The sequence below is a fragment of the Dreissena polymorpha genome, chromosome 2, assembly GCF_020536995.1.
Source record: "Dreissena polymorpha isolate Duluth1 chromosome 2, UMN_Dpol_1.0, whole genome shotgun sequence".
In the NCBI taxonomy this organism is placed as follows: domain Eukaryota; kingdom Metazoa; phylum Mollusca; class Bivalvia; order Myida; family Dreissenidae; genus Dreissena; species Dreissena polymorpha.
Genome location: NC_068356.1, coordinates 78,210,776 through 78,225,314, shown reverse-complemented (window position 1 = coordinate 78,225,314; position 14,539 = coordinate 78,210,776). Strand labels below are relative to the sequence as shown.

General features: G+C 34.8%; 1 protein-coding gene across 2 annotated transcripts in view; it reads right to left on the bottom strand.

The window, feature by feature from the left end:
* The window catches only part of LOC127867715 (uncharacterized), a 34,677-nt gene that overhangs the window by 19,880 nt on the left and 258 nt on the right, over positions 1-14,539 (bottom strand). Inside the window, exons 2-9 of one of the 2 annotated variants that reach the window (XM_052409057.1) lie at positions 8,293-8,408; positions 7,570-7,641; positions 5,704-5,887; positions 4,331-4,422; positions 3,063-3,134; positions 2,474-2,651; positions 957-1,115; positions 361-384 (exon numbers count right to left, since the gene is read on the bottom strand). In XM_052409057.1, coding sequence (XP_052265017.1) covers positions 361-384; positions 957-1,115; positions 2,474-2,651; positions 3,063-3,134; positions 4,331-4,422; positions 5,704-5,887; positions 7,570-7,641; positions 8,293-8,408 — 897 coding nt within the window. The remainder of the gene's footprint in view (positions 1-360; positions 385-956; positions 1,116-2,473; positions 2,652-3,062; positions 3,135-4,330; positions 4,423-5,703; positions 5,888-7,569; positions 7,642-8,292; positions 8,409-14,539) is intronic. The other variant, XM_052409058.1, reaches the window with a different exon arrangement.

The window sequence follows — 14,539 nt, the reverse complement described above, 5'->3', positions numbered from 1 at the left end:
GTCTATTTTAATTATATTTTGCCTGTCTTTTAATGAACAGTAATTAATAAAATTGGTTGTGAAAAATCTACATAATTAGTTGCAAAACATCGAGTTTTCTTTTGTCGCGCAGATGTATGCAGCGCAGCTATGTTTTGACCATTTAAAAAATGGTTCGGTTTGTTCTTAGTACAATATGTATATTTCCATATGTGTTTGGTATATTCGGACATGAAATAGGTTTCTACATGTCAGTGCTTCGCAATACTGACATTAGATTTAACCGAACATGGTCGAGTATATGCGTATGTTAAAAAGGGAGCTTCTACAAACTATTGTTTCTAATAAATGTTGTTTGGAAGGTTTACAATACATTCATACCATTTCCACCTTGGTCAGGATTGACTGAAAAGAAACAAAAGACACAGAGTGACAATAAATAGGCCACGTCATGCGTGCATTTTTCGCATGTCATATCTAAATGCGGAACTCTTGGCATGCCTTTAAATTCGCGCAGGCTGATCAGAAGTTATCATGTCCGCTTATCAAACCACTAACCCTTGCGTGACTTTATAGAGTATATGATAGCTCATTACAAGTCTTCGTTAACGGGAAATATGGTCTGGAGCTACGCTAGTATAATATGGCAAGGGACCAAGTTTCCAACTTTCTAATAGGTCATTCAACATCATGTGATGTGTTATAATTACGCATCTGAGCTATATAATTATTTATTGCAAGAAAATTATATACTAAAAATAAAGTATCAAGAAGAATACAGCGCTCCGGGGAAACTGGGCTTATTTCATGTGCGTAAAGTATCGTCTCTTATAAGCCCTTGCATAGGTTAAAATATCCCGTCTAGGTGGAAAGTGTCGTCCTGATTAGCCTGTGCGGACTTCTTGCGCTTATCTGGGATGACACTTAACGCACATGCATAAAGCCCGATGTTCCCGACTCAATTGATTTCTTCGTACCGCATGTTCCACAAGACTCTCTGCATCCAAAGTGTTTGTACCTCGTCTCGAGACAGAGGGCTGGTTGGTCCAATATGAGAGCAGGGCAAGCGTTCGAAAGCAGATCGGAACAAAAATCATTTCTAGGCGGAGGGTTCTGAAGTTCCTTTACCACCGTCCCTTGAAGAAAAGAACCCGGTTGTTCAAAACAATCTAAATCGCTACCGATGAAAATAAGAAAATCGGAACAATACGGTGGCCTCATACATGTATATAAGCATTTTATAGTATCTAAGTATGTAGCATAGGGATACGTATAGTATGAGTATATAGTATCCAGTTCGTTGTGATATTACGTCTTAAAGGCGCATATTGAAGATAGGTTCCCATAAATACAGATATGTTTCAGTATAATTTATGATCCCTAGTTTCAAACAGATATTGGCATAACCATTTATGATTGTGTTAAAGTATATATGCTAAATCTTGTCGAAGTCCTGACGTGTGTAGCATAACCTCATTATGTTGTATGCTGTGAATTACACACATAATATCACGCATATTTTGGAATATTATCAACTTTCCTTATCAAAGAACACATGTGTTATGCAGCATTTTAAGAGGTCGACGGGGTGTAGTTGTTGCGGTACGTACGTCGAACTCCAAGTAAATGTCATTCATCTTTTAATGTCAAGAAACTGCATATGTGCATCATGTTGGCCTAAAACTAATATTTACAGTCCATAAAGCAAAACTATAAAAAAGCTATGTAAACAATAAATTAAAACTTTGCGATTGAAGTTTATAATTTCACGTTGCTGGTTGTGAAAAAAAGCAATTTCAAAAGGGTTACGTTCGAAACAAACAAAATTACTTACAACGATTGAAATTCTTTTAGAACAAGTAAAGTCTATTCGTTCAGGTTAAACCATACTCGGAACCAATGTAGCGGCTGAATGGTGACATAATTAGCTGGCAGCCAGCCATGAAAGTATGTTCAAGTTTATTAGGTCTTCCTGAGCCTGCATTATGTGAGGACCCGTAGTGTTTCCCAGGGTTCCTATCTAACTTACTTACTAGACTCACGAAAGTTTGGATGAATTTTCCTTTATGGCGACCTTTTTCAGCTGTTTAGTTTTGTTAAAAGATATTCATTTTTGAATTGGTATTGCGTTATACTTAGGGTGGAAGCCGGAGTACCATGAGAAAACCCCCACAGCGCTTCGGTGACAACCAACCAAACTCAAATGCTCTGGACGTATTTAACCAGCGTCGCCTGTTGATTTGCAAACCAACCAAGGTGTGTGTGTTTATTTCGATGTTTATGAGGCCTAAAGCCTCGTTTTGTTTCGACCCGTATTGTGTCCCAGTAACTATTTCATAATTAATGTTTTATTGAAACATATTCAAGTTTCAAAAGTCACATGCACAAGGAGCGGGATTGCATCCGGATCGAAATGGTGTGAAGCGAGTGTACCAACTTCTGCGCTAAACGCACAGCATGCAGCCTTTATTGCGAACGGATATTATAAATATACCTGTAGGAACGGCGCCATCTCTCGAACAGAGTTCTGTATTGCAAACGCCAGACGCAGCGTTGTCGCAACACTTAGCACAATACTTTAAGAAAGTTGGAATTTCATTGTTCTGTCGCTTTCCGATCAGGGATACTTCGGGGGCGGAAGAGGCCGTGGAAGTTGAATTGGCTCCGCAATTCTGACAGAAAGGGACAAAGCGTTCAAATGTATCGATTGAACAAGTACATGTCTGAACACAATTTTGGTGTGCTCAAGTTATCATGCTGATCGATATGTTTGCAAAAAATATTTCTTAAGCACCAATACGTTTTTAGTCACAAAAAGGTTGGTCGGGTGGAAAGACGGACATTAGAATCGAACGAAGGACAAATTGACGCACAATGACAAATTTGTATCCCCCACCCTTTTTAGTTGGAGGCTAAAACATTGGTTTTGTAACTGATGTATGAAAAATGAGGAAAATTTTACACAAGTGAAATGTTAATAGCCTTTCGTAGATAATATAGTAAAACTGATTTATTTCCTGAAGAATGTCACGGACTTATGGTACATATAACAGACAAATAACATACAAAGAAATGCAACGAACCTCTCTCTGGGTACATCCTAATCTGTAACGCTCGGCTCCGTTGAGGTTTATGAACTCTGTGAAACACACCTGTTAATAACAACGGGAATTAAGGATATAAAGACATCAATATGTTAGGAATACACACTGATAACAAAGTAACATGTTCATGTGTGAGACTATATCTATATATTAAGTGTACCCAATAAAACTCAAAAGCGCGTATAGTTGCTTTAAGACAACATTCGTAATGGCAAATGGACATACAGGCATAACTTAATGACAATGATCATAATAGCACATAAAATGTCCAAGGTCAGCACTTATAGTGCAAATTGCAACGAAAACATGATTCGACTTGATTCATGAACCTCCCCTTTGTAATGAAACACTAACGAACACAAACATTTTAATAAAAATTAACCAATGCTATGAAACGAAATAAAAAGTAAAGAAAAGCAACAGTGCAAATTGCAAGGTATGTAAGGGTTGTCATTAAAGTAAAATCAAATTGACTATTGACATAAAACTTAAAGTCCAAATTTAAATCCACAATTAAAAAAAGTATCGAAAGTACTATAAGCGTTGTCTACTAGCTCATATGATTGATCGAGCGTTGACTACTAGCTCATATGATTGATCGAGCGTTGACTACTAGCTCATATGATTGATCGAGCGTTGACTACTAGCTCATATGATTGAACGAGCGTTGACTACAAGCTCATATGATTAAACGATCACCTGTCAAACCGAGATTCATGAGCTTGAATTCGAGCCGGGTTTTGTTCTGATTTGTTAGAGAAAAAGTACATTACCTCGATTGAACAATTTATTTTCTAATGTTTTTAATATACACAATTTATTAAATATATACCGCATACATGTGAAGATTTGATTCGTAAATCAAATATAAAAAGTTGTACATTTTTAATGTGACTTAAAAGCAATCATATATAATTTAAATGTTTTTAGTATTTTATCGCTTCAATTGTTAGGAATAAACATGTTTTCCTACGAATACATGAAAATTTCCGTCGAGAACAGTTGAAGAGCCCTTAGCGCAGCAACCTTATATAAATCGTGACGTCAATGACCTTGACATTTTCGGCACGGTATCTTTTGAGTATTAGGTCAGTAGATGGCTAACGTAAGTTTCCTTAGTGCTGGTCAACATTTTACGTGCTGAGCTTGCAGAGGACCAGTGCGATAATGAACAACGGTCGTCATGATACGGTTAATATACTACTTAAACGATGAAACCTCCGAGCAATCAAACATTAAAACATCACCTGGTTGTCAGGACATAGCTGCAGAGACTCGCATTCAAGAGGAGTGAGAACATCGTCGCATTTTGCACAGAGTTGTCTGTTTTTGGGTGTCGCTTAAATAAGTTGCAATAAAGGAATAAAGAGCGTCCAGACAGACTGACTGACAGACAGACAATTTTAAGGCTTATATTTGTATATATTATTAAAACAAGTCAGTTAATTAAATATAATAAAAAATAATTTATCAAAGTCTCATTTCTTTACATACAACTGTATATATGATTAAAACAAGAGTCAGTTAAAGTGATATTATGGGCATCTAACAGTTTATAGGTGTCTATCGCAACCGTTGTTTATTTTTGGTGTCTTCACTTCATATACACTTATATTTGTTAATGCAGAATCACATACTAAAACAATATTCTGGAAAGAGAAAAATAATGCATTTGAATATCAACCGTACTTTCGTTTGACGACTCATCATGCATGTACGATGTGAACCTAAATTTAGTTTTAGTGCAGATTCGTTCATATGACACAACGACACATTTTTGTTTTACGGATCATTTCGGCTTAGAGGACTGGGTGAGTCACGTAAGATATCGAATATAAAATATATTTTTATAAACAACTGGTAGCAAAATGAGTTGCAAATTATTGGTCAGTAACCAAATTTAACTAACTCTTATGACCTGTTAATTTTTTCAGCTCAATTCAACCGTGAAAAATGCCCATACTATCACTTTAATAAAATATAATTTAAAAAAATAATTTGGTTAAAATATGTAAAATAAAATGCACAATACCACTCAATTTGAATAACAAGTTTATGGACAGTTTTTTTGTGGAAAGGTACAGATAGATAAAAGTGTAAAAATATCACACATATACATGTAAACAGTTTTGACGATGTGTTTAACTGTTATTGCATACTTTGTCAGGGTATTTAACAAAGTACTCATTTGATATTAACTGTGTTATGAAAAAGGCGAATATTAACATATCATCATGACGTCAGACTAATATGGACAATTAAGAAGTTTACACGTATAGCTTTTCATGCCTTTGAATACGGCAACGAATTTTACATTGTAAGATATGTATAATCCGGTCTTTTGTATTTGATACAAAATAACATCATTATATTGGCTAAACGGTACATTACAAAATATGTTCTTCTACAGAAATGTTGCTTCTTATATTAAATATGGACTTATTTTGGTTGATTTTTAACACATTTGTTTAAACTGCTAAAATAATGATGTTGTGAAGCCAAAATATTTCGAAAACATGCACTCACTTGTGAAAAAAAACACCAACTAAGTAATGTTTCAAGTTCCATTGTGGAAAACAATATTTTAAACTTTGTATTTGAAAATATTATAGTAACTAACCGTCTATTGCTCCGCACCCCATTATGTTACAATAGTTTTTGCTATTGCAGCACTCGGAACAAACGACAATCGGCCCGTCCTCTGCTTCAAAATCGCTAGTGACGTCAGCGGCGACGTCATTTCTCGACACGAAATCAACGAAGTTTTGTGAAGCCGAGGATCCGCGTTTAGTACCTGGACACGACTGTAATTGAATTGTTGTAGAAACAAGCTATTACCAAATAGAACATTTTCATAGCATCATAATGCGGTGGAAAGTGCAAAACGTCCAAGCAGATGCATGTTTTCATTTAACTGAAGTACCGGTAAATCGTGTACGGATGTGAAATGGGGTGAATTAAGCAGTTGGCTTTAAATGGATATCGTTTCATAACCAAACTATGCGAGCAAATTGGAGCAATTATACTGTAGTCATTAAGAAACATATTCGTATAATAGTAAGAGGAAAATCAATCATGTGTTAATAACTAATGTGTATTGGTTGACATTGAGTTGCATATCAAATTACTTACTTTACAAGTACTTACTTTTCAAATTACTTTACAAGTGCGAGTAAAATACACATAAAACACTACTACTACCTACATCTTCTTCCCTTCAGACGAAACTCATTTATACATGAGGACTCATCGCGGAGCAAATAAACATGTACCGATATTATGCTTGGATGACAAAACAAATTTCAAACAAATTCAAGAAAGATCATGAAACGACTAAATCGCTTAGACTATGTTCAGTCAAAACATTAAACATCATATAAATGCATCCGTATGAGAAAATTGACTGTATTGTTGAACAATACGTGAATATTAAAATCGATTTCGAAAAAATAAGATGACCTAAATTTATAATAATTTAAACATGATTACATTTCAGAAATCGTATGGTGCTTTGTTGTCATTATTTTCATTTTACAAATGGCGTATTTCTTAGAATTAAACATTGTTATTATGTAGGTTCAGTGCAGCAAACCGGAACGAGGCAACATTTCACACATTTAACACAATTCCTACAGTTATATATATCAGTTCATCAAATGGGTTCATTTCCAGAAAGCTGGTTATTACGTCATAGGGAAAAGACAATACATCATAGTATGGAAAACAAGTCTGAGTATTTTGAAGTTTTTACTTTCTAACTGATAGCATTTATAGTAGCCAAGACTAAAAATGCTCTTCGAATGCATACAGTACACGTTCAAAAGACGTAAATGTATTTATTTGAAGCGAGTTTAGAACGTGAACAGATTCACTTATTACTTATTACATCAGTATGACCGTGTTTCTATTACACGTGCCGTGAATTTAGAACCGAGTTAACTTAGTAATTATAAATGAAAGTGAAAACTGCAGCTGCAACTTGAAGTGATATGGTTTTTTTTCAAAACTGTTAAGAGATATTCTCGTTAACCAAGCGAGAAAGCATTATTTTTTCTATAAAAAGTGGCAACTTCAAATTATTTATTTAATAGTGGGAGGATATTTGTAAGTTTCTCTGATTAATTGTTTCAATTGAAGAGTGATAAAAAAACAATAACAGTTTCTATTATTAATAAGGGTTATTTACGGTATAAATTATTAATATATATCGTCATAATAATAAGTTAAACGTAATTTCAAAGTGAAACAGCGAACGTACGCGATCATTTTTGACTGTTACTTTTTAAAGTTTAAACCTGAGAATAACCAGTTTAAAGTCACTGACAGTTGCAAAAGAAATAGATGAAAACAAAAAATAACATTCATAACATCATAAAAGGCCAACATATCTGTTAAAATTTGATTCGACGAAAAAGAAACCGACTTGGCAGGAACATTGCATATTAAATTGAAAAAGTTATTACTATTATTTGATTTGTTTTAATACCTGAGTTGCCTTGCAGCCCATGTTATAGGCAATCACGCCGCCCTGAGTGACAACTTGTTCGATGGAGCATTTCTACAAATGTATAACTATATGTGTCTTGTTCTGATAAAACTGGGCTTAACGCATGTGCGTTAAGTGTCGTCCCAGAATAGCCTGTGCAGTCCACACAGGCTAATCAGGGGAGACACTTTCCGCCTAAACCTGATTTTCGGTAAGTAGGGACTTCCTTCAAACTAAAAATACCATAAAAGCGGAAAGTGTCGTCCCTGATAAGCCTGTGCGGACTGCACAGGCTATTCTGGGACGACACTTTACGCACATGAATTATGACCAGCTTTCACAGAACAAGACACATACATATAAGCATCAGCTGGCATATAATGTAAGGCAGGTCATCAGTTTCATACAATACATAGCAAAAGTTACAACACGATAATGATCATTAAAATATAAAAAGGGGGTCGAAGAATTCTTACGGTCGACGAAAAGCATTGGGTTACTGGCTTTAAAGGCAAACCTTGCCATAAAATAACCACAGAAAGCATGAGTGTTAATAAACTGAAACTCGCCCAATTGTAGTGTGGTCTGGTGCGGAAGGGGGAAGGGAACAGCCGGTCATCACGAAGGGAAACCGGTAAGGTGACCACAAACCAATCTCACTGAGTCTTACATGTGAGAAGTGCGTTTGCCGCCAGTCTGATTCATAACGCTGACATTGCTTACCTCTGTCGAAGTGCATTTGATGCGTTGATTGCAATCACCCGGATAAGGCAGGCCGGTGCAGGCCAAGCAATCTAGACCATCGACCTCACGTGGGCTGGTCAGTAAAATGGACACTCCTGAAGATTGAAATAAAAACGCACTTTATTTCTACGAGTCGGACATATGTTCAGTGCAAAGCATTAGGAAATCATGTTTTTCGAGTCTCGAGCTAAATGTCCGTGTTTACAATGCCATTGATGAATACCATAAAACAACGAACAGACTGTTCCTGGATGACTGATTCCGCTTTATTTTACATAATGTATCCAATTACATCTCGTTGTCCAGTAGTAGATCTGTAAGGACAGCACATGCTTACTAAAAGAAAACTGTACGCGCTTTCTTGCAGTTCAAAGACAACAATACTTTCGCGAACATTTTTGTGATAAATATACATCGATTTAGTTTTAATCATGTACTCAATTTACTACCGATTATGTAAAAACTGTCAAATCCTTATTTTGAAAGAAATCGAAGTGTCTTAGACTCAGGTTTGTCTGTTGTGTTGTTATTTCTGGACCACGACAGTCTCTTTTTAAAGACATATTTGTCTTTCAATTAGTTCCAAGAAGAATATTCAAGGCCCAAGCCCCTGTTTTGGAAAACAATTCTATTCGGCTTTTGTATCTATTATTTGACAAAGATCATAAATTTTTCTGTTCAGCAATACCTTAACAAGAATATGCAATCACCATCGTCACGTTTGTGAGCAGGTCAATCTTGATACACTTTATCTTTCAGTGCTTATTTATAGCGATTTCACTGCATATTATACGTGAGACGCGTCATGATCAAATTGTTCTTATTCCACATGCGGCTAGCGTAGTTCCAGTTCAGCCTGCGCAATCGCACAATCAGGTCAGTGGCTATTCTGTCCTCCAATGAGTCCGCAAACCTTAATATATAGCGGACAGGATTGCGCTCGACCAGCCAGCATTTTTGCGCAGGCTGGTACGGAGCTGCGCCGGCCACATGTGGCATAAGACCCAGTTTCGCTCATACACACAACTAAGGATATGGATCCTGTCGTATCAACGAGCTTACGATACGTTTCAAATTACTATGGAATTTCGTACTAAAGAAAAAGAGTGTGATAACCGGTTTGGCCAGTCTTAAAATTCTTGTATGAAATCTAGAACAAAAACGAAAACTGGTACTGAAATAATCGAATATATTCCGGTTACACCTTATGCAACTTAAAACTATTAATGGCTTTTTTCGGCTTGGCTGTCTAAAGTGGGGATTTACCCAGATTTATTGAAAATAATTATGAAACGGGAGAATTCAGTCCCCAGTAGAATTAACCAAATTTTGTAATTTGAGTAAATGCGACTTTATTACAGTTTTAATCACTGTTGCTATTTACATGTGAATATTAATGTACATAATTATTTGTATATGTTGTTACAGCAAAGTATTGAATACTTCCAAAAAATTAACCCTCGTATTAAAGTCTCTATAACGCTCAAAATCAACGAAAATTTCGTTAAGTATTTCGTAAAATAAAGTTCACACCTTAAACATCAGTGTTCCTTATAGCAATAGCCAAAATTTCAACGCTAGATGTGGAACATAGATTTTTGTAGATACAAAATGCTCGTTTTTATTTATTCAACTAATTCCCGCGAATCACCATACGACACGCGAACACCATTTTAGTGTTCATGTGTCGTATGAATAGATATGCAAAAAAATTATAAAAACGAGTATTTTGTATCTACAAACATCTAATTTACTAGACCACATCTGGCGTTGAAATTTCGGCAATTGCCATTGGGAACACATGATTTTAATTGGTTAAGTTCATTTTACGAACAATTGTACGAAATTTTCGTTGATATTGAATAGTAATGTTACTTTAAAGATAATAATGTACGCTATTAGTCGTTTTGTGTTTTGAACAGAACGGTTTATTCATTCACATGCTACAGTAACTTTGTGTATTAGCATACATGGGCGAGCTATAAATAGCAACTTTTAATTGTAATTAAAATAAGCCCATGCGGATCAAAACCAAATATGCCTTAAAATTTAGTATCCCGGTTCCCGTTCGAAACTGTTCTATAAATGGTGACATTTATTTTAAAACTTACTGTGTATGGGCATTTATATTTGAATTAAGATGGCGTTCTGTAAAGAAATTTAAAATAAGAATTTGTTCTTTTTATCATCTTCTCCAGTATATGTTGATAAATCTATACTATATAACATCTTTTCATTAGTATTCATAAACTCGGTAAAAGAAGTATCTCATTACGACGATATATGCATCTGCGTAGCAATAAAACACCATTTGAATTACTACTTAAAAGTACAGTTTATTATATAAAACAAAATATGTACGCGTAATTTTTAAAGCGATGTTTTAGATGTAAATTTATTTCGGGTCGGAAAAGTTTTTTTTTTAATAGGACCTATATGTTTTCTTTCAGGCGACCGAACAATCTGGGCTCGAGAGTAAGGGAGATGTTCATTTGACTGTCATGCATTGATGTAGGGCAAAACTGACTGTTCGTTATTTATTACCACACCATTAGTCCTTCGAAAATGCAATTAATGTATCAATATTTTTAACTACAATCACAAGTTGTTCTTAAAGACAATGTTACAACATACACGTTTACTGGCTATTATTTGCGAAACTTAAACATGTTTAATGTATTGTTTGAACAAATTTGCACATATAAGTCGAGGTTATCAAAAATGTAGGTTTTAGTGTCTTTTTGCTATAAATGGGTCTTTGGAATGCACAAAGATTCGACTTGTTTTGCATAACAAAATCAAATAACTTCCTACATAACACACCCCATGATGCTGAATTATTCAAAGGTTCTTTTTATCCAATATGATCTAAAGTATTGTGTGTGTACTTGTTGTACAATTTTGACTGTGTATAATATACAAATATGTCCATTTCGTAAAAAATGAAGTAATAACAATATACAAAAAAGACACACTTCCAGATGTGGAAGGATTTTACTTGTGAATGCTGTGTCTAGCTGCCGTTCACTCGCATGGGGAGCTAAACACGACTGGAGCCTCCGGGATTGTTTGCATTTTAATAACAGTATTGTATTGTGTCGTTGATGTATAATACCATAGTTGCATTTCTGTTTTTGTTAAGTCTGTTAATCCTAATGTTTAAACATTTTGGGAAAAGCAAGATATTATAGGTTCACTTTAAACGTTTGTCAGTGAGATTTAATCTCAACAGTTTATGTTCAAAATTTTAAGTCAAGACATAAATATAATTAAGGAAAGTTTAAAAAAAAAATAAGTTTACTTTTAATTGTAAAATATATCAAATGTTGATTACTTTCATGTGTTCAAAATGACGAGTTATCTGTAAGAATAACGTAGAAGCCGATACGTTTACTGGTTTTGTTCTACCGAAATAAAAAATATGATTATGAAGCGTATGCAGCAATCTCCACAAATCATTATTCCTACAGTGTACATGTCTATTTTCCAGCAATGTGATAATGAAGCGTATGCAGCAATCTCCACAAATCAATATTCCTACAGTTTACATGTCTATTTTACAGCAATGTGATTATGAAGCGTATGCAGCAATCTCCACAAATCAATATTCCTACAGTTTACATGTCTATTTTACAGCAATGTGATTATGAAGCGTATGCAGCAATCTCCACAAATCAATATTCCTACAGTTTACATGTCTATTTTACAGCAATGTGATTATGAAGCGTATGCAGCAATCTCCACAAATCATTATTCCTACAGTTTACATGTCTATTTTACACCAATGTGATTATGAAGCGTATGCAGCAATCTCCACAAATCAATATTCCTACAGTTTACATGTCTATTTTACAGCAATGTGTTTTTGCTAGAACCCACGGAAGTTATTCGAAAATGTATTTTTGTTTGTTTATGTCGTGTTAGAATTTCTACGTAAGTTTTATTCTAGAGACGTAATTTATCACGTTTTACGTGTTTAGTGAATGGTAAGATAGTGTTTACCCTCCGTATTACTAGTCTGTCGTTTTCACCGCAAAAATAATAAACAACAGCGCAAGATGTTCGGTTACATGATCCAAGATGGTTTGCCCCCCCCCCCCCCCCCCAATACAAACGTGACTTAGTGGAAAAGGTCCGCCACCAGAGGTCAAGCACAGAGTTTAATAACTCCTATATATGGAAATCGCGTGCCACTGGACATTCATATTGGTATTGTTCTTATAGTGTTGAATTGTGCTCTGAACGTGACCTACTTTATATCGTTCAGTAAAAGGCAAAAGACACATTCAGATCCCCAAGTCCCTGTACATGAATATATGCTAATTGGGTATCGAGTCTTGAGATGTCTTATAATTTGCATATACATTTGAATGTGATAGTATTCAGAACACTGCACATAACTTAGCACGTGACGTGTACTGATGTGAATTGTAAACATACGATATAAGGCGTGGCCACTAAGTAATACATTCTGCATATGAAACAGTTGTCGGTCAACCATCATAGCACGTCGCAGTTTTATTGTAAAAATACATATTTATATATTTTGTACAAAAAGAGTACCGATTTGTATTTCATAAATACATATTGGTCCTGGCTTTTTCCTATCCTATAGAACGAAACGTAATCTACTGTGGTCTGATAAGTAGGACTCGTGTGAAGTCACGAACCTAGCTAAATGTAGCAAAATCGGCAAATGGCAGATTCGTGATATTCATTAACTGTTATACTTGGCAAAAGACATGAAAGATCGATGGCATAATGTTCAAAATTATATTATTACTTCAACAAAGTGTTTTAAAACACACAACATGAGAAAAAACAAATCATAGAAATATTCATCACTATATCGATACGGTCACGTTTTTTAGATTAAAGGGGCCTTTTCACAGATTTTGGCATGTTTTTAAGTTTGTCATTAAATGCTTTATATTGATAAATTTAAACATTAAATTTTAAAAGCTCCAGTTAAAAAATCAAAAATTAAATTTAAAAAAGGAAAAAAATGTAGCCCGCCGCAGGGCTCGAACCAGTGACCGCCAGAATCCGAAAGTAAAAACGCATTAGCCAACTGAACTATCCTGCCAAGCATAAGTTAAATGTGTATTTTATACGTTATATAAGCAATCTCCGTAGTTTCACAAATTTAAACAACAACAGAACTCTCCAAATTATTCAATCGTTTCGCGTTGCAACGCTTTATAATTTATAGGTTTTTAAATCGTCAAAAGATGCATATAATGGCTATATTAGACCATGGCAAATGTGCAGTAATACTGTTTCCTCACAAATATCATAAATAAACCGAAAATTTGCGAATCTGAAAGCTCTTTTTTCAATTTTGTCAATTTACCAAACCGTGAAAAGATCCCTTTAATATTTACTGTGAAATCTCATGGTATTTGTAAGCTAATCAAGTAGCTAACTCGCAAAAATAGGCGTACAATTTGAACCTTATCAACTTTAAGTACAAAACAAAATAAGCTTTTACGCTCGATTGAACTTCTCAAACTTTGGATTTTAATACGAAAAAGGCATTATATCAGGTTTTTTATATTAATGAATAATCCCAAACAAAAAGTCACAAAATACGTATAACAAATACTTTCAATGAACACCATAGACCAGTTAAGCTCAAGCGATCGTGTATAGTAAATATGTATTCATTTCTGGTTGCTCAGTATTATTTATATCAAATCATGGCCCTAACAGTTTTACCCATTAGTCTCACTGAGAACCCATTATGTAACCTTAATGCTTATAGAATGTTAATATTCATTCCCGAATAATGAACCATACAAGCTCCCGTATGCTTCAACGCGCTGGAGGGTCGTGTCTTAATAACTATGCTTAACTCGTCACAAAAAGTGTTTCATAAATATGCGATCATGTAATTTTGATGAAAGATCAAAGGTTCGTTTTAATATGTGATATGACATTTGTGTGATATACTGTTACATGTACCGAACTAATTGGCTAATTTTACAATCGCCCAGCCTGCAATCGTCTTACACACACATTCTTTTAAATCGTATTGAGCATATTGTTCGCAAACGTCAAGTTGTCCGTGTAGCAAACTGAAATCACAACCGCTCGTGGCCGAGTTCATTAAAGCTTCAGTAATGAATTGTTAAAGTCAAACGTGGAAAAAATGTTATCAAACAAAACATTTCTAATGATCAATGTGATACCTGTTTTAGAGAAATTATAATTTCAAAAGTGGAAT